Source organism: Chaetura pelagica, unplaced genomic scaffold, assembly GCF_000747805.2.
Source record: "Chaetura pelagica isolate M959 unplaced genomic scaffold, ChaPel_1.0 scaffold91, whole genome shotgun sequence".
Classification (NCBI taxonomy): Eukaryota; Metazoa; Chordata; class Aves; order Apodiformes; family Apodidae; genus Chaetura; species Chaetura pelagica.
In genome coordinates this window covers 831479-852278 of record NW_009952042.1, presented here as the reverse complement: position 1 = coordinate 852278, position 20800 = coordinate 831479, and the positions used below count along the sequence as shown (strand labels likewise).

Genomic DNA, 20800 nt, shown 5'->3' with positions numbered 1-20800 from the left:
TTTTCCAATGCGTTAGTCACACCTTGGCTTTCCTTCAGCATCAGATATGCATGAGTATTGTCCCAGCTTTGGTGGGCTTTTTTAGATTTTTGTTTGTTGCAGCTATTGGGCTGTATTCTGCTCTTCACAGGACTTGTTTTGATGTGGTACCAGAAGCTTCTTGCTGTAGCAAGGGGAGGGGGAAAAGGACGTGTCCTCTGCTGAGGCGTTTCCCCGCCGTCTGGGCTGCTGATACGTTATGGCTGCCGGATCCATAAAACATACTTGTTTGTTTTGGCTCTGCTTTGGGGACCCTGGTGCCCGAGAATCAATATCATTGAATGGCAGGCTTGCCAGCTTTCTTTTGGAAATGAAATGAATTTTCTGCATGTTGAGGGCAAGAGGGTCCCCCCTGACCTGCCGCTTGAGCCCGCGCGATTATCCGGAGAGCGAAGGTTGTGGAGGAAGCAGCTTTGAAAGCATTAGACATGGCAGCTTTAGGGCATTAGCAAGTATTAGACTGAGGTTTCTCCCGTGATACTACTGAGTTTCTCACCTCTTTTTGGATAGATCAAAGGTCTTTTCCTTTCACTGAAGATTTCGTTGGCAGGAAACCAACCAGTCCTTTGTAACTGATGATGATCCCTTTCTGTGTCAAGACACCTTGGATTTACCCACAGTTTGTTGGTGTCACCACGTGGAGCTTGGAGTCTAGAAAAGCAGTATCCAGGAGGATTTATTTTTGTCTTGTAATCTTCTCAATGATCTTTATTTTGATTAGGGGGAATTTTCATTATGCAACAGAAAGCAAATGTATTGTGGACTGACCCTTAAAACCTGTTCATAACCCGCTCCCTTTTGCAGCTCCTCTTTATCTGCTTTTCATCTTGATGATCAAAATGTTTCTCATGCACTTTCACCAAGTTCTGTGCTTCCATTGCCAGCCCTGGGCTTTAGTTTTGACTTTCCAGTTTATCATGGATTTCTGGAGGCTGGAAACCACGCTGCCTTTTTGCTGTACCTAGATGATTTTCTTATCAGTCCCTGCTGATTTCTGCTCTAAGCCTTTGTTTTTTGTCGTCGCACCAGACTGGACAGAATTATTCTGGTGTGACCACTATTAGAAGGGCCTTTTTGGTCTATTCCTGAGTTTTGCTGGAGGCAGTTTGTGTGCCTGCCATTTCTTACATTACCCTGATGACCTGAGAAAGAAAGAGCAACCCATAGAGCAGAAAATGCTTATAGAGTTTAAAGGAGCGTTTTGCATTAAGTAAGTTTTCTTTTGAATTTTTTTGTTCTACCTTTATTTGAATATATGAAATGGAAACTGTGTCAAGCTACTCACTTTTCATGTCAGGAACATCACATAAAACCAGGCAGTTGTAGCTATGCTGAGGAGTTTTTCTCCTGTAATGGTATTTCCATTCATAAGGAAAAATTTACATGATGTCTTTTCCTCCAGAGAACGGAGTGAAGCACAGTAGGACTCGCCTGGACTAAGACATTGTATCCAGAATAAATGTGGTGCATTTTACTCCTCTCAGGAAGGGAATACAGGAACAGAGCTGTGGTTTGCTCTGTCCTGTGCTGAAGCTCAAGTAGGTCTGGATTTGAAATGAGTGAGCCTCAGGCTTGATTTTCATAGAATGATAGAATTGTTTGGGTTGGAAGGGACCTTAAAGATCATCCAGATCCAACCCTCCTGCATGGGCAGGGACACCTCCCACCAGCCCAGGCTGCTCCAAGCCCCATCCAACCTGCCCTTCAACACTGCCAGGGATGGGGCAGCCACAGCTTCCCTGGGCAACCTGGGCCAGGCTCTCACCACCCTCAGAACCAAGAGTTTCTACCTAGTTCCTGGTTAAGTAACCAAGACTGGCTGTGGCAGAGGATCCTTCTGGCCACGTACCAAACATCACTTGAGTGTCCCTTTTTGCTCATAATATTTTCTAGTGCCTGCACAGGTTTATTTTTGTCTCTACACTGTTCTTGCTGTGTCTGTACATTGTCTAAGGTTGCTGTCAAAACAATGTGGGATTATACAAGAGGTATGTTAGGTAAGACCACGTGTCCAGTTGCTCAGCTCACCAATGCTTCACTTCTTCAGTTTCTATCTGGTCACTTGCTCAAAGTGACAACAAAAGCTCCCTTCACCTGGGCTGGTTTCTGCATTTCCTACTGAGAATCCATTGCCAGGATGCAATTAAATGAAAGCATAGTAATCCAACCTGATGCAGTCAGGAGATGCTTTATCTCTTTAGTTTCTTCCTAAGGAATTATTAAAGGCTTGATATCATATGGTTCCATGATTAATATCATGTTGCAAAGGTCTCTGTTGATGGCCACTTCCTTGAGCTGGGGTGAATCCCTCTCTGCCACCAGATTGGGGCTTATTTCCATGCCTGACAGCTTTCAGCTTGTGTTTCACTGTTGGAAAAGGTGCACCATGCCAGGAGAAGGCTCATGGAGGGGGCCCTCTTTGTGGTTGCTGCCTACAAGTGGATGTAACAGGATTTTAAATCCTCCTCTGATCTCCCTTTCCATGTCTCTGGCTATTAGATGTGGCTCTTCTGTGGTTCCTGCTGGAGATATCAGCTGGAAAAGCCAGCACTCTTGCATGGATTTGCATGGGTTAATGCAGCTTTCTCACTAGTTGAACTAGTTGAAGTGGAGAGTGGAGTGGATGTGCTTGCTTGGAGCACCTTGAGGGTTTAAACACAACCCTGGGGAAGGCTAAGCATCCTTAAATGGGTATGGGGTTGGGTGCTGTGCAAGGTGGTGACACCCTCTAGGACCAGGCTGTGTTCCCCAGAGAAGCACCTCCTGAATAACTGGGCAAGCTTGTCGTGGAAAAGCAACTCCACAGATCCAAGCAAACCAAAAAGATTTTGCTTTGCTTTCTTGGGCTTTCATGCAGGACAAACTGGAGTGGGCAGATCCTCAGCTCAGGAGGTGCAAAACCCAAAGCTCCTTTGGGTCTGGCTAAAAAGGGGAGTTGTGTGGCAGCTCTTCAGGGCTGCAAGAAGAACAGCAGCTTGTCATGGTTTTAGGCTCCAGTGGTGGATGATTTACATGCAGATCAGCCCTGAATTGCTCCTGGAGAGAATAACTCAGGCCTTGAAATCCCTGCCACCAGCTTGGGCTGGAGCTGCAGGTTTCTGCAGGCATCTCTGCTTGATTACATTTCTGGTTGGCTTCACAGATTTATAGAAGCTTCATTTCTTTGGGGCCAGATGGAAGAGACGTGATGGAATCTTGTGTGTGGCTGATGAAGGGGAAAAAAAGAAAAGTCATTGTTCAAATGGGATGATTACCTTTGGGTTCTGAGAGCTCAAATCCAGCGTGGTCAGCCTGGTGGCACCACCCTGTGCTGGCTCTGGATGTGAAGCTTTTGTTGGCTTGACAACCAGCTCATTCTCCTTCCCCTCGAGCTTGGTTGTGTATTTTGTTCCAGGCTTTCTTAAGGCTGTGAAACTCTTTCTGTACTTAGATTTGGGTTTAGTGATCTCCTGATCAGCCACAGATCATTTCCTGCTTGGAAACATGAGCTGTAATCAAAAGATGGGCAGTAGCATCAGCTGCAGGCACATGGAGTCTCCCTGTTGTTGCTAAACCATCTCCTTGACACGTCTCTTGTCCACCCCACCAGTGCTGGTCCAAGCTCTGACCAAGCTACTTCTTTTGATACCATGTGGATATCTCCTAAAATGAATCTCCTGGACTATATTTCTTTTCTTAGCAGCCATTATTCCAACTTGTAGGTGTGTCTTTTCTGTATTTTTACTGGTTTATTTTATTTTCCTATGTTTTCTTTTTACTTATTTTCTCTTTTCCTTTTCTGTCTGTGTATGGTTTTCCTGTGGGTTTTCAGTTTTGTCCTTTTCTTATTTTTTTCTGGGTTTTTTCCCTGTTTTTTTGTTTTTTCTTTATTTTCTTTATTTTTATGTGGTTTTCTGTGTTTTTTCCTTTTTTCTTTCCTTCCTTCCCCTGTTGTTTTTCTTTCCTTCCCCTGCTTTTCCTCCTTTCCTTCCCCTGCTTTTCCTCCTTTCCTTCCCCTGTTTTTCCTCCTTTCCTCCCTCTGCTTTTCCTCCTTTCCTCCCTCTGCTTTTCCTCCTTTCCTCCCTCTGCTTTTCCTCCTTTCCTCCCTCTGCTTTTCCTCCCTCTGCTTTTCCTGCCTATTCTTTTTATGATACTTCCTTCTTCTGCGTAAAATAAGTTTATTTTTAATGTACACTCAAAATTCCTTTTCTTTTCTTATTTTTTTCTGGGTTTTTTCCCTGTTTTTTTGTTTTTTCTTTATTTTCTTTATTTTTATGTGGTTTTCTGTGTTTTTTCCTTTTTTCTTTCCTTCCTTCCCCTGTTGTTTTTCTTTCCTTCCTCTGCTTTTCCTCCTTTACTTCCCCTGCTTTTCCTCCTTTCCTTCCCCTTTCCTCCTTTTCTTAAGTTCTCTGCCTTTTTGAATCCTTTTAGAAATGTGTTTATTGCTTTCACCTTCTTTAGAGCTCAAGTCATTTGTCTCTCTTTGTAAATAAAACATGAAAGTTGAGTATCATTTTGGAAGAAGTAGGAAATCTTGAGGTGAAGAAAACTCCATTATTCACCCAGAGCTTTTCCATTAGTAATGATGAAAGTTGCAGCAAGAAGCAGGAAAGCAAAACCCTCCTGGGCAACCTTTCCCACTTGGCAAGACAAGGTTTTAGACCTACTTGAAGCTTTCAAGCCAAGGTGAAACCTCTTTAGATGTCTGGACATCTTGGACAAGTTCTTTTAGGCACCAACTTGCAGTGTGCAAGTGAGTGACTTGAGAGAGGTCAGAGATTTCCTGCTGCTTTGGGTCTGAGCTGCAGCAGGCTCTGCTGAAGGGCTCTGGCAGGGGAAATATTTAGGCTCATTTTCCCATCAAGGAATAGCTGAAAAATAACTCTGCTGATGGGGTTGGTGATTGTTTACATCTGACTGCAATCTTTGGCTCTGCTTTTCCTCCCTCTGCTTTTCCTCCCTATTCTTTTTATGATAGTTCCTTCTTCTCCATAAAATAAGCTTCTTTTTAATGTACATTCAAATAATCCTTTGGATATTGGGGGTGGGGGGGTGGGGAAATGAAATATATCAGAGATTTATTTTCCTCTCAACAGCAGCTTGAAAGACCTGAAATTGGAAAACTTGCTTCTTCTGGAGTCAACTTCATCATGTTTTGTTCCTTTGCTTTGTTTCAACTTGCCCCATTATAATGGATGCTGTTCATCATAGAATCACAGAACAGTTTGAATTGGAAGGGACTTTCAAGATCATCCAGATCCAACCCCCCTGCATGGGCAGGGACACCTCCCACCAGCCCAGGTTGCTCCAAGCCCCATCCAACCTGCCCTTCAACACTGCCAGGGATGGGGCAGCCACAGCTTCTCTGGGCAACCTGGGCCAGGGTCTCACCACCCTCACACCAAAGAATTTCCTCCTCAGATTTCATGTACATTTCAACTTAAACCCATTGTCCTTTGTTCTATCACTCCAATAAAAGGAACAAGTTGGGTCTTGTTCTTCTCCACTGCTGTCTCTCCAGCTCCACCTGGGGCTGCTCATTGTTCAGGATGTCAGAGCTGATGAGTTGTCCCTTCTCTGAGAGCACACCAAGAGATGTGAAGGTGGGATGGGAATGGAGGGTGGTCATTTTGGTGCAGTTGCTGGAGCTGGAGCCTTGCTCTGCTGAGGGATCCTCCCACAGCTCTGGGCAGCATCTCCCTCTCCCTTCCTCCTTGAGAAAGCTACTAAAGGTCTTGGGCTCATCCAAATGCAGAAACGTGCCTCCCTCTCTCTTTTATCTCCAATTTCTTCTCAAGACAGGGAAACCATTTCTATCTGGCTCTGAATAATAACTCAGGACAAGGAAGCCTCCTTGGTATCAAAGCACTCACAGCACAAGCACAGGTCAGTACCAACAGGTTGTAATTCATCCCTCCAACATCAAATAGTTTGTCCTTTTTAATTCTTTATAGACCTATGTGGTGTCTCCCTTTGTACCTTTGAAAACAACAAGGAGTTTGCCCTTCCCTTCAGACCATATCACACCAAAACACATGATTTTGAAGTGATCTGTAGAGGATTTAAAGGGTTTTTTTTCTTATTAAGCAGTTTGTTTTCTCTCCTTTGGCATGTTAGGGGTCTATTCCCCCTGGTAACAAACTTAATACAGGGGCATGTAATGAGAAGCAGATGAACTGTATTACCCTAAATTCTCTGTCCTCCTACAATCAGTCTGGTAATTTTCAAAGGCAACAGTATCAAACTTGCAAGACTAATAATCACCCCTATTATGAATAATGAATCCTGAGATGTTATTACACAATGGAAACACACCCTGCCACGCTGTGTTATACTTTTCAATTATTTAAAGCTCTCTGACAATTATAAACTGGCTTGAAGTTGGTCTTCTTAGAGGATGGGGAACAGTAACCTCAGCCAAAAAAAGCTGCTCTTTTTTTCTACTCATTGCAGTTCAAAATGAAACTGCATTTAATATTTCAGAAGGAAGGTTTCTTTGGGCCTCCCATGTTTTGTTTGGTTTTTTTTCTGCTAAGGGATGCTGTTTTATTTCAAAGCATTATCCAGGAGAAAGAAGAAAGCAAGCAACATTTCAAACCAAAGCTCTGTGATTATGTTCTCTGGGGAGCAGAGCTTGTGCTGTCAACTTGGGAGGGAAAAAAAATGAGCTGGACCAACAAAAAAAAATCTGAATTATCTGTTAATATTTGTCAGAGTTGCTAAGAATTCTGTTGATGCAGCTTCTAGAAGCAAACTCCAACTCTGATGTGTCAGAGCTGCTCAGCTTCCCAGCACCCATCAACCCTGGCCAGGTCTTGCAGGTACCTCAGCAGCCTCATGGGCAGGGTCTCTCTCTAGTTTTTTGAGCAAATCAGGGATAAAATAGCTGCAATTATTAAAACTATGTCTGGGAAGGATCTGTCTTAGAGGCTGGAAAATAGAGAAAATGTATGTACAGGTTGTATAGAGAGTGGGGTGTAAAGAGTGATCTTGTTTGGTGTTTTGTACCACCTCTTTATTCCTTTTTCCCCCCTTCTCCATCCCATTCCTATTCTATTCTGTGGCTCAGTCTCACCACCTGGTCCCACCAAAATCCCTTGAGCTCCTGAACTTCACCTCTGGTTTGCTCTGATCCTTTCCAAGGCTTTCCTGGATGATGGCTGCAACTTGCAGGGCAGGAGATCAGATGTGCTTGGGCAGACCTAAGTCTGGCCTAACAGCCTCAGCAGGATGTGTGGGGGGAAAAGGGGTTGATGCCAAGGGCATTGGTGGAGTCCCCATCTCTGGAGGGGTTTCCAAGCCCTGGAGATGTGGTGCTGAGGGACATGGGGCAGGGGTGGCCTGGGCAGGATCACTGGTTGGACTGGATGATCTTAGAGGTCTTTTCCTTTCAGAACAATTCCAAGATTCAAAGTGTCATCTCAAGGCAGGTTTCCCAAGAAGGTACAGTCATGGTTGGCCATGAGGAACATCAAGGGCTTCCTCACTGGCACATCCCCCTCCCTTACAGTGTGTATTTCTTCTGGTTTGAACCATTGGATGGAATGGAATTCTTCTTCAATATAACCAAAACAGATTTTTCCAGACATCATCACTCATCATCATTATGTCCAGATCAGATTTGGACTTGGTAGCTCCTACTTAAATAGTTTCAAAATGGGTGGTTTTTTGTTGAGTAAAACACTTGTCCCATGACATCCCTCATATCCTTTTCCAAAAATACCAGTGGGGTGATTCTCCCTTTGAAAAATCCCCACCTGGTAGGTGAGGAAAGGGTTGAAAATGACAAGTGGTGGAAGAGAGAACTGAAATGGCAGCAAAGCAGCAATTCTGAAGATGCCACCCCAAGGATGTTTGATTCATTTCAAGTCTGTGGCCAAAGGAGATGATGTGACCAAGACCATTAGCACCACTTCACACTGCTAAAAATATCTCTCCAGTTGCCTCAGACTAACTGCTTTTCTAATGGGCCACAGGGAGGTTCATGAATGTATAGATGAGTTCTGCTGCTTTCCTCTGCAAATTCAATATCCTAGAGAGGAACTGCAGAAATCTGGAGCATCATCTGCTTTTTCAGTGCTTTGTGCCATGATCATGGCAGCAGAATTAGCATTCAGCCCAGCTGAGGGCTGGTTTTTGTCTGGCTTAGGTGGAGAGATGGTTTTTATTTGGAAAGGACAGGGCACTAAAATCTCTGCTGACTCTTTTCTGTGGCAACAGGATCTACCATTGAGGTTTCTGATGGGTTTCTTATAGATTGGAGGAACCTGATTGTCTCTGCTTGGGAATCCTCCTCATTGCTCATTTTGTTACTTGTCTGGTGGAACAAATGTTCTGGGAGCTGTGGAGGTTGGAGTCCTGTGAGCCTGCTCCTCAAACCACACTCATCTTTGCTCTGGTCATTGAATGGTTTGGGTTGGGAGGGACCTTCAAGATCACCTAGATCCACCCCCCTTGCATGGGCAGGGACACCTCCCACCAGCCCAGGTTGCTCCAAGCCCCATCCAACCTGCCCTTCAACACTGCCAGGGATGGGGCAGCCACAGCTTCTCTGGGCAACCTGGGCCAGGCTCTCACCACCCTCACAGCAAAGAATTTCCTCCTCATGTCTCACCTCAATCTCCCCTCTTCCAGGTTTAATCCATTCCCCTCATCCCATCCCTCCCTGCCCTTGTCCCAAGCCCCTCCCCAGCTTTCCTGGAGCCCCTTCAGGCACTGGAAGCTGCTCTAAGGTCTCCCTGGAGCCTTCTCTTCTCCAGGCTGAACACCCCAACTCTCCCAGCCTGGCTCCAGAGCAGAGCTGCTCCAGCCCTCCCAGCATCTCATTGCCTTCTTCTGACCTCCTCCAGGTCCATGTCTTTCCTGTGCTGAGGAAGACTGGATGTGGCACTTGGTCTAGCTGGTGTGTTGCTACAAGGTCATAGGCTGGTCTGGATGATCTCAGAGTTCTTTTCCAGCCTCAATCATTCTGTTACTCTGTGACTCCAGAACTGGACACACAACTCCAGGTGGTGTCTCATGAGAGAATCCCTATGGAAGAAGAACCAGCAGCAACCTTGTATCCCCAAACCTTTGAGGTTGTTACTCACATTTAGCTCTTTCCCCCTGTCTTGAAAAAGGGGTGACAGGCTGGAAGGGGAGGCTCAGCATCCCTGTCTTGCTAAAACTAGCATGTGAAGCAGGAGTCCAGTGAGTCTAGATGGACTTCCATGGACTTTTTTTATTGGCTCTAAGACCAGATCTGTCTGAGCACAAGCAGATCCACCTTTCCTGAGCTCCTGAAGCTCCATGCACAGTGGGATGCTGAGCTGACCTGCTTACCCTGGAGCTGATTGTGAGAACCTTTTGCTGTCAGATTCCATCTCCACAAATTCTCTGTGTGCTGGGCACAGCCCTGGAGTTGATTTTTACAAGTGTTTGAGGTCAAACTGACTGCAAATGTTTCTCTCTGAAAAGCTCTGTCCTGGGGGTACCTTCCTGTGCAGCTCACATCACACACAGGCCACCAGGATGTTTTCCTGGATGCTTTTTGCATTCCTTGGCTGAAGATTCACAGGCTTTATGAAACCAGTCATTTCCATGACACAGGAAAAGCTAAAATAGCCACCCTACATGACAAGTCTGATCCTGGGTGGGCACCCCCTCTCCTTGCCATCCAACACGTCTCCATCTGCTCGAGCTGCTGCTCTGTTGTGCCAGACTTGTCTCACTCCTGACAGAGCTGCTGGGCTTCCTGGTGCTTTGATGAGCAGAAATGGAGATCCCAGCAGAGCTGCTGGGTGTGCTGGCAGGCTGGGGGCTTCCTGAAGCAGCCTGGTGATTGTCACCTGGCTCCCTGGGCTGTGTCACATCCCATCACAGCTGCACCAACACTCCAAGTGGGTTTTCACCACAGGCTTTTGGGGATGTTTCAGTCTGCTGGAGAACTAAGGGTTGTGTGAGTGCAACATCTGGGTGTCCATCTCTGTGCCTCTTGCCTTCCTTCCCCTCCTTATTAGTTGGTTGTTATCAGGATGGCAATGTGAAATGTTTCTAGAAAGGGTAAAGATCAAAGATGCCCCATCCCTGGCAGTGTTGAAGGGCAGGTTGGATGGGGCTTGGAGCAGCCTGGGCTGGTGGTAGGTGTCCCTGCCCATGCAGGGGGTTGGAACTTGATGATCTTGAAGGTCCTTTCCAATCAAACTCCTTCTGTGGTTCTAATTTGTGGGTCCTGGAATAGATGCTCCAAGCTTTTACTGTTTTGGGATGGATGCTCTAAGGAATCAAGACCATGGGATGCAGCTTTGATTCACTGTATTAAGAATGAGAAGATATCTCAAAACCCAAAACCCCAGAGGACAAGCTGAGAGACATCCCATCATGTTTCTTACAAGAAATGCTTGACCCTCAGGAGGAGACCATCACCATTTGTTGTGCTTTCCAAAGTTCCTCCCTAGAATTGTTGTCTCAGCAAAACCTGTTTTTCCACTTGGTTACATCCCTGAATAATTTGAAATCTTTTAGGGATCAATTGGAAAGTTTGTTTAGGGGGGGGAAAAAAATAGGTAGAGCCACATACAGCCCTGTATTGCTGAAGAGCTGGTGGTCAGAGGGAAGAAGAGGAGGACAAGCTGATCATGAGCAGTGGGAGGTGCTCATATGACCATGAGCCAGCAATGTGTCCTTGTAGCCAAGAAGGCCAATGGCATCCTGGGGTGGGTTAGAAAGGAGGTGATTAGTAGGTCAAGGGAGGTTCTGCTCCCCCTCTGTTCTGCCTTGGTGAGGCCACATCTGGAATGTTGTGTCCAGTTCTGGGCCCCTCAGTTCCAGAAGGACAGGGAACTGCTGGGAAGAGCCCAGGGCAGAGCCACAGAGATGCTGGAGGGAGGGGAACATCTCCCTGCTGAGGAAAGGCTGAGGGAGCTGGGGCTGTTGGGCTTGGAGAAGAGGAGACTGAGGGGCCACCTCATCCATGGGCACAAATCTGTTCAGGGCAGTGTCAGGAGGGCAGAGCCAGGCTTTGTGCAGTGAGGACAAGGGGCAGTGGGTGCAAACTGGAACACAGGAGGTTCCATGTGAATCTCAGGAAGAACTTCTTTGCTGTGAGGGTGACAGAGCCCTGGGCCAGGCTGCCCAGAGAGGCTGTGGAGTCTCCTTCTCTGGAGACTTTCCAACCCCCCTGGATCCTGTGTGGTGTGCTCTGGGTGCCCCTGCTCTGGCAGGGGGGTTGGGGGGAAGTTCCACTTGCAAAAAAAAAAAAGAACATTTCACGCTTTCCTGCTGCAGTTGGAGCACCACAGATGATGATAACATTTATGGTTGCTGTTTAACACGCTTGATATTTGACCATGAAATGCTTTCCAGGTCCCTTGGCTGCTTTCAAAAATCTGTATTTCTGCCTTTTTTTTTTTTTTTTTTCCCTGGGCAGCAGCTCTGGCTCGATGGGTCAGAGATGACTGACTAGATTAACTGCCCAGCAGTTCCTCTGGGAGCATTTGTGGGTGATTGAATTTCTTGCCATCACCAGCCCATTGCCCCTCAACCCCTCCCTATTTTTCATGGGGACTAATTGATGATGACAGATGTCACCTGCATGGTGACTCCAGCCCTGCCTTCCCAGCACCAAGGGGGGGGAGGGTTGAGCACAAGCAGATCTCAGAACACAAGAGCTGATCACTGGTAGGTTTGCCTGTTGGTTTTTTTGATGTTTATTAATGTTTGGGGTTTTTTTTACAATGGAGTGTCAGTTAATTAATACCATCTCTTTACTGCATGGTCATCAACAGCTGTTCAGGCCACATTTGCCATTGATTTTTTTTCTCCTTCCAAACGTGCACAGCAATTTTCTCAGCTGTAAAAGGGGAAGAAGTGGGATATAATGTGCAGAGAGCTGTGCAGATGGGCCTGCTTGGCTTTCACACGCGTGGCAGGAGAGGAATGTGTGCATGTTCCAGCCTGTCTTGAGTCTCCCCTTGGAGATCTGCTGTGTCCAGAGCAAGCTCAGGGTTGAAAACCAAAATATCTGCAGGGAAAGGAATGATATGAACATAATTTGTGTCATTTGCAGCTGCCAGCCCTCTGTGCTCTTAAACAATATGCTGGAACACTCAAAAAAAAGAAGTGAAACCCCTAAGATGTCTCTTTGTCTGGCAGAGCTGGAGGTTGAAAGAGGAACTGTTGGATGGGTATTCATCTTGGTTTCCTCCCTGCTGCTGGAAGGTGGTCAGATATTCCAGGGGTGAGCAGGGAGTTAAACCCTGGAGCAGCCTGGCTGGTTTGCAGGTGGAGGCTTGAGGGCATTTCTGATGTTCTGGGTTCCCAGGGATGGGGAAGGGTCTGTTGCTGCTGGGGTTTGTGGCATGGCCCTCTGGGCATTTTGTCTTTCTCTAACTGAAGGCTGCAGGGTCTCATGTAGCACCCTGGGGACAGAGCCTAGGATCATAGAATTGTTTTGGTTGGAAAAGACCTTTAGGATCACCCAGCCCAACCCTTCCCCCAGCCCTGCCCAGGCCAGCCCTGCCCCATGTCCCTCAGCACCACATCTACACGGCTTGGAAACCCCTCCAGGGATGGGGACTCCAGCCCTGCCCTGGGCAGCCTGGGCCAGGGCCTGACAACCCTGGCCAGCAAGAAATGCTGCCCAACATCCCATCTCAGCCTCCCCTGGCACCACTGCAGCCCATTTCCTCTTGTCCTAAAGCAGGACCATGTGGCAGACCCTGTGCCCTTCTCTGCAATCATGACCATCATCCCCCTTCTAAAAGGGTTGTATAGCAGGAGATAATCTTGGTGGCCTTTCATGGGGGTGTCCCTGTTGACTAGTTTGAGATCAGTTTCACAGCTAACCAGCCTCCTCCCACCCTCTGTCCCAGCTCAGTGATGTGTCCATGTATCTCCCCTGCCTGTCCTTGAGAAAATGATGGTGGAGAGAAGAAAGTGTGTGTGTTTAGCTTCTGATGGGGTTGGTATTGCTTGGGATGGAACTGTCAGAATCCTCCCAGTCTCTGTGAGACTGTTTCAGGTGGGCACAAAGCGTTTGCAAAGTACTCTTGGCTTCATCCTGTGAGGTGCTGAGGGAGGAATGAACCCCCCTGTGCTGCACCAGCACTTGTTGACACACATGAACTTCCATGGTTCAGAATGTCATCCAAGAGGCATAATAAGAATTGGTGCTGCATTGTTTGGAAGAACATCCTGATGGCACCAAGTAATAAAGAATGACTGTGTGAGAAGCCAGAAGGGAGGAGACATGTGGTAACCAGCACAGAGCTTTTAGATGGTCAATTGGTGGTGCTGCAGATGGGCTGGAGATCTCTCAGCATATGTTGATGGAGCCTGGCACATGCTCAGTGTCACTGGTAGAACCTGATGTGTGTGAGCACATCAAATGGAGATGCACACACTTGGGTCCAAGCTGTGCCAACAGGATCTTCTGGTGTTTTGGAGAATGGATCTGAGCACACAACACCTGAAGGAATCATAGGATGGTTTGGCTTGGAAAGGACCTTCAAGATCATCTAGATCCAACCCCCCTGCATGGGCAGGGACACCTCCCACCAGCCCAGGCTGCTCCAAGCTCCATTCAAGTTCTTTTCAATGTGACTCTTTGGAACTGTGTTGTGTGATTCAATGGCTGGATTAAAAACTGGAAGGGCAGTGGTTTCTTGTGAGGCAAAGAGCATTTTATTTGCCCATGAATGATGAGCTACCAGTAACTTTCCCAATCTGATCCTTGGGAGAGTAAATCACACTATTGCATATCTCCATACAGGTCATCTGCTAGAAGGTCTGATCTTTTCTCCTAGCTGTTAAAATCCAGACTGAAATTAAGTATTTCATGATCAGCCCCTAACACTGTGAGTCATTTGGTTTGTATTTCTCCATTTCACCACCTCTTACCTATTTCATCCCCTAATGTGGGATGATGAGACCTCCTGGATCCATGTCCCAGGGCTTCTTCTGGGAATGTCTTTCTGCTGCAGGTTGGTCTGGGGTTTTAGAAGCAACATGGAGGATGGGTGATGAAATCCATGGTTCTATCAAGACATTTCAGGTGATTTTTTTTAAAATTTCTGTGCAAAAGGAAGTTTTTCCCCTACATTTTCCTTTCAAGACTTGGTGGTTTAACCTGTGGCTGAACTACCATCTGTGGTGCTTCCAGACAGATGGGCTTCAGGCCCTGGGAACCCTGTGCCTTATCCCCAGATCAGGTTCTTTGGTGGCTCAAACCCTCCATCCTTGGCTGTTTTCCTCAATCTGGAGGTCCTATCACTGTCCCCACCTGCTGGTGGGTGGACCTGGAATGTAGAAATCAAGGATTAGTGAAGTGTTATGAACTTCATCTCATTGCAAATTCATGTTTGCACAAGAGGCAGTGCAAGGTTAAATCAGGCAACTCCTGCTCCAAACTCTGTTTCCTTTAGAGTTGCTCTATTTCTTTCCTTAATATCCATGAATTTTGATTATTTTTTCCAAGAACATGAAGATTTTGATTTAAAAATAATCCATTTAGTAATGAATCAATGGAATCATTTTAAGCCATCATTGCTGGGTGAGTCTTCCATCTGCAGGTCTGGAATAAATCTGATTTAAGGGTGTTTGATTGCAAGAGTGCCTCACTTTTCCAAGTCCCAGGTGTTACCAGCAGCTCTTCAAGTAGAGCTGGAAGGTGTAAGATGGGTCAAAAAAGGTTCTGAATAACAAATAGACATGAAAAATACAACAAAAAACCCCAAGTCTAAATATAGGAATATACCAAAAAGACTGGACTGATCAGGCTGCACTGAGCAACACCAGAAAATAAGCAGGTATTTGATGTTCTTTCTGCAATTAATATTCCATGTAAATTGCTTTTCCCTCTAACACTGAGGATTTGGAGATGAGAACAGACTTGTGTTATGTCACACTTGAAATTCAGGGGGTAGAAATACCTGACTTGAAGTGCTAAACCAAAGGAAAATATTGGGGGGTGGGGGAACTTGAATTAATCCACATGGTTTATATTTTAACTTGGACCAAAACATTTCCATTTTCTGCTCTGAAATGCTCAACTTCAAGCCTGAATGTTCCTTTTCATGTTTAAAGAGTCAGTGAAATTTCCAAAAGTATTTGAAAACTGAGATAGATGAAAAATTCCTCTCTATGATGACCAAAAAAAAAAATCAAATCAAGGGATGTTAGAAGGCATTTAAAAATGTTTTGAGGTGTAGTGTCTTGGCTGGAAACTTCTGTTTGATGTCTTGAAATGTCCTTTTGGTATCAGGGAACATGGAATAGTCAGGAAGAGTGTGATTTGCAGCAGGAGGTTGAAGATTTGAAGTGGGAGGGTTTTCTCACTTGTGCTTCAAGTGGATTGAGTTTCAAATCTTATCATCAAGCTTTAATTGAGGGTATTTTAAAATGATTGATACCCTGTAGTAGATGTTCATATTTTAACAGGCTCTGAGGTGCAAACCAGTGGCAACTGGTTTGAATAGTCTTTGAGTAGGCAAGGTTAGGATTTAAAAAATCATCAATAAGTGGATCATGGCATGCAAATGAACCACTGAGATACAGGTAGATCCTTATGTAACCCAATCTCTGTCTCTATTTATCTCCCTGAAAAACAAAAAGAGTCTTAATTTCTAATTCAGGGGTTGTGGCAACGTGGTGGGTTTGGGACTTGAGTAAATGTTGGATGTGAATTCCACAGCAGTAATTAATGTAATTGTTTTAAGAGAAGACAAACCAAGCTCCTCTGTTTCAGGACTTTGTCCTCAACTGCAGATGACCAAAAAAACCAAACAAAACCCAACCAACCCCCCCAAAAAAACCCCCTCGAATCAAACAAATTCTTTGTTTTTACACAGAGGTGCAAAAACTGTGTTGAGATCTGGGTTTATATATATGTTTAATTATTTTTATATATTTAATATACATGAAATATATAAAAATATAAATAAAAAATAAAGGCCCTGTGAGCAATTGAGTGAAAACACAAGAGTTTTTATAGCTTGGATTGGGAGGTTTTGCACCCATGTCTCACCAGGAGAAGCTCATGAATAAACCCATGTCATCCATTGCCACCTCTGCTTTGTAAGATTAAAATCTTCTCAATAACAAATGGGAAATAATTATAAAGTGGGTTGTTTGGGTGTTTTTTTTTTCATTCATGTATCATCTCTTCTTGTAGATCTACACGAGCTTTTGCTGCTGTCTAAAAGACACTAAACCATCTGCTGCTAGGATCTCCTCCTTACCTGGGTGCAGATGTTTGCATCCAAAAAAAAATATGGAAAATATTAAAAGAAAGGTGTTTCTTTAAATTAGGTCTCATATTCCTGTTGATTTGAATTACAAAAAGCCCATGACTTCCTTCTGGGAGGGAGTGGTGAAAAGGGGTGGCACACACGAAGGGGTTGGTGTTGGTTCGGGCTGGAATGAAGCAAATTTGGCCCTTAGCTGTTTTAAAAGCTCCATCAATCATTGCCCTTGCACATTTTACAACCAGTCTGTGTTTTTATCTGTAAAAGGTGTAAACAAGCAGGTTGTGCACACCAAGATCCAGCACAGCTCCCTGTTCAGGAAGTTTGTTGTAGAGGTGCCGAGACGGGTCCTCCCGAAATCATCATGAAACTGGCAGCTGATTCTGGATTTAAAAAGCTATCAGGGGATTTGGTTCTGGATTGGAGGTGCTCTGTTTGGCTTTCTCAATTGGGAAGATGAGGCTCAGTTCCTGTCAGGAGTGTGTTCAGCCCTTCTCTGTTGACTGGAAGATGAGTCAAACCGCCCTGTTCTGCGCTCACGTTGCGTGGAGGTCGACGATTATTCACGGGGCCACGAGAGCAGAGAAAGATGCTCTTTGCAAGGAGTTAATCAAACCCACATCAGGCTAAAATCAGAGCCTGTCAGGCTCTGATGAAGATGGCTTAACCAGTGATGGATTGATCTTGTGGAGTCACACGAAACGCTGAAGGATTTTAGGCATTCCTTGCTGAGATAATTCCAGGTTCGGTGTCTCTCTGTGGTGCTGTGTGTGTTTGCTGTTCCCTGCTAGCAACAATAGAAAGGAAATTGCTTTTGGCAGTGATAGCTCTGCAGAGTTTAGGGGAAGCCAGAGTAAAGTACTTACATAGTGGACAAGAGCTTCAGGTCCAATTTTCTTGGTTTTCACCTTGGTTTTTTTGCTGCTGTTTTCCTAAATGGACACCTCGCTGCTCAGCGGCTGCTGTCAGGAGTGTGTTCAGCCCTTCTCTGTTGACTGGAAGATGAGTCAAACCGCCCTGTTCTGCGCTCACGTTGCGTGGAGGTCGACGATTATTCACGGGGCCACGAGAGCAGAGAAAGATGCTCTTTGCAAGGAGTTAATCAAACCCACATCAGGCTAAAATCAGAGCCTGTCAGGCTCTGATGAAGATGGCTTAACCAGTGATGGATTGATCTTGTGGAGTCACACGAAACGCTGAAGGATTTTAGGCATTCCTTGCTGAGATAATTCCAGGTTCGGTGTCTCTCTGTGGTGCTGTGTGTGTTTGCTGTTCCCTGCTAGCAACAATAGAAAGGAAATTGCTTTTGGCAGTGATAGCTCTGCAGAGTTTAGGGGAAGCCAGAGTAAAGTACTTACATAGTGGACAAGAGCTTCAGGTCCAATTTTCTTGGTTTTCACCTTGGTTTTTTTGCTGCTGTTTTCCTAAATGGACACCTCGCTGCTCAGCGGCTGCTGCAGCCGCAAGGTTGAGGTCAAGAAGGGTGTGGATTCATCTCCAGAGTTTTAGAAACTTTTGCTTCTTTAATGGTAGTTTGATGGTTCAAAGAACTCTTTGGACTCATTCTGTCTTAGAGAGATGTCCTCATTTTCTGCAGGAGGAGCTTAGACACCTATGCAGTCACCTGAAACGAATCGTAGAATAGAATAATAGAATCAGTTTGGTTGGAAAAGAGCTTTAAGTTCATCCAGTCCCACCATCACCCCCAGCCCTGCCAAGGCCAGCCCTGCCCCATGTCCCTCAGCACCACATCTACATGGCTTGGAAACCCCTCCAGGGATGGGGACTCCAGCCCTGCCCTGGGCAGCCTGGGCCAGGGCCTGACAACCCTGGCCAGCAAGAAATGCTGCCCAACATCCCAGCTCAGCCTCCCCTGGCACCACTGCAGCCCATTTCCTCTTGTCCCATCCCTTGTTCCTGGGGAGCAGAGCCCGACCCCCCTGGCTCCAACCTCCTCTCAGGCAGCTGCAGAGCCAGAAGGTCTCCCCTCAGCCTCCTTTGCTCCAGCCTGGACACCCCCAGCTCCCTCAGCTGCTCCTCCTCACCCTTGTGCTCCAGACCCTGCCCCAGCTCCCTTGCCCTTCTCTGGACACACTCCAGCCCCTCCATGTCCTCCTTTTAGAGAGGGGCCCAATGTAAATATGCAGCTCTGGGCATGGGGCTGATCATAGCACAAGTTTCTAAATATGAAACAGGTTGTGATGCAAAAGAGGTGCCAGGATGTTGTGCTCCACCAGGAGGGTGGATATTTGATGGAGGAACCACAGATCAGGGTGTCTTGTGGCAGAGTTGAAAGCTTCTACTGATCCTCAGGTGACAAAAGAATGAATAATGGGGTTTTTCTCCATTGCTGTGTTTGATTTAAGTACTAGAACTCAACTGGAAAAGCCTCTTAGGTTTGTGTGTCTTTAGTCTTGCCCGTGGTACTTTTCTAGACATGTTTACCTACTTGCAGCCCTCATTAGAAGAAGACAAAGCACTTATGCTCATGAGTCAACATAGAGAACAGCCCAAGTGCCCCAATCTGCTCACTCTGATCAAAATAGTGGTGTCATTGTAATGTAAGTGTAGACAGAATTACACTTGAGCCTGATGTTTGCACATTTTTTGGATCAGTGGCCCATGACTAAGGACCCAAATCAGAACCTCGGTGCAAATAATGGCTCACAACTTGGCAGCCAAAAGAGCTGAGGCTGTGGCTTTAGGATTTCCTTTCAACACCTCATTAGTCTGGAAATGCCACTGGGAAGTGCCTTAATTCCTTCTGATTTGGGGTTGCTCCTAATAAGTGAGAGGTAATGATATTTGTTGGTAATAACAGGGATGGCTTTTAATAATAATTTAGGGATAATAGAAGAAAATGCTGCTGCTCAGTGAACATTGTGCTCTTCTTCACAAGCTCTTTAGATAAAACAACAGTGTTAATGAGCCCACAGTTAATTAATGCTGCTAATACATTCCCCAGTGTGTGCTTAGGGACTGACCATAGAAGATTTGCAATCATACAAAAAGAACAAATTCTTTTTGTTTCGAGAGCAGTGGTGAAAAACCTGCTTTTTGGGGCTGGTGTGGCCTGGGCAAAATGAATCTTGTCCATCCTGTTTGTCTTCAGAAGAAAACCATGTGAAATCACTGAGAATCAGAACCACTGAGCACTGAAATGATTGTTAAATAAAGAACATACTCTTTTTTTTTTCCCCCTGTGTGTGTTGATGAGTCGTTTTCAGGTGGGCTTGGTGGGCGACCCCCACCAAGAACTCTAGAATTGCCTCTGCAATGCATGTTGCTGCTTGAAGCTGCAGGTTGGCTGAGGAAGGTGCATCTTGTGGTGTTGATGTGTGGGAAAGTGTCACTCTGAGTTTTTCTCTCTCTCTCTTTTCCCTCCCCTTGTCGTTTGCTCGACGCCCCTTCCGTGCCACCTTGGCCCTTTGTTTTCTAACCCCTCAGCCGTGGCCACCACGGCACCTCCTGTCTTCCTGGACTCTCCCGTGCCACCAACCTCTCTGACTGCCTCCTCTCCTTCCCCTCCAGCTGTCCCAAGCTCCAGTGTCCTCCCCTCTGCCCCCCGAGATGTGGTCCCTGTGTTGGTCTCCAGCCGCTTTGTCCGTCTCAGCTGGCGCCCGCCCGCGGAAGCCAGAGGCAACGTCCACACCTACACGGTCTTCTTCTCCAGGGATGGCATCAACAGGTAGGCAGCAACAGGTCTCCTCTGGATGGGGGGGGGGTGAGGGGATCCCAAAGATCTTCACAAACGTCTTGCAAACGGGGCTCAACATCGTGGTGTTCCCCCCGTGGTAAAAGAAGTGCAGAGCTGGAAATGCCTTTTGCTGCTGGGTGGTTTTTGGAGACATCATCTCAGTGGTGCTCCAAGTGCTCACTGGCCTGGTGTGAAGGACCACCAGGTGGTCCTAACTGTGATGTCTAAGGATCTTGCCTCCTCCAGGTATTACTGGCAGGGAGAGAGCTGGGTAGATTATACCTCACTGCAGGTACAATGGACCAGCTTGTCCTACCCACGTGAAGCTGCCCAGCAGATAGCTCTTTTGTGACCATGGCTCTAGAGTTTGTTTGGTGGCTGCATGGTTCTTCATCCTCTATGCTCATTTCACACTGGAAAAGCTCCTGCATGTGTACTTGTTTGGGTTTATTTTCCTAACTTCGTAAGTGGTTTTATGCCTGAGAAACATCTTCTCTTTTCCTCTTCCTCATCGCTGTGAAGAGCTCACTTCAGGTGTCCTGGTCTTTGTTCTACTGCACTTAGGGTTCACTTCAGGTACTAGGACTTGTGTGTGTGCTGGTGGCAGCTCAGCTGCTGAGGGGACTTGAGCAGGAATCTTGTTTTAATTGAAAAATGGGTCTGAAAGGTCCTTTCCAACCTGAATGATTCTATATATAAGGAATTTCTTTGTAAAATCTCATCTCAATCTCCCCTCTTCCAGTTTTGATCCATTATCCCTTGTCCTCTCCCTCCCTGTCCTTGTCCCAAGCCCCTCCCCAGCTTTCCTGGAGCCCCTTCAGGCACTGGAAGGTGCTCTCAGGTCTCCCTGGAGCCTTCTCTT

The 20800-nt window shown here is 46.2% G+C and overlaps 1 protein-coding gene across 1 annotated transcript in view; it reads left to right on the top strand.

Moving 5' to 3' along the window:
• DCC (DCC netrin 1 receptor) overlaps positions 1–20800 on the top strand; it is a gene marked incomplete at its 5' end in the record, with an annotated part of 160854 nt that overhangs the window by 15698 nt on the left and 124356 nt on the right. The window contains one exon of the mRNA XM_010002791.1: positions 19773–19929. Within this exon, the coding sequence (XP_010001093.1) occupies positions 19773–19929 (157 nt within the window). The remainder of the gene's footprint in view (positions 1–19772; positions 19930–20800) is intronic.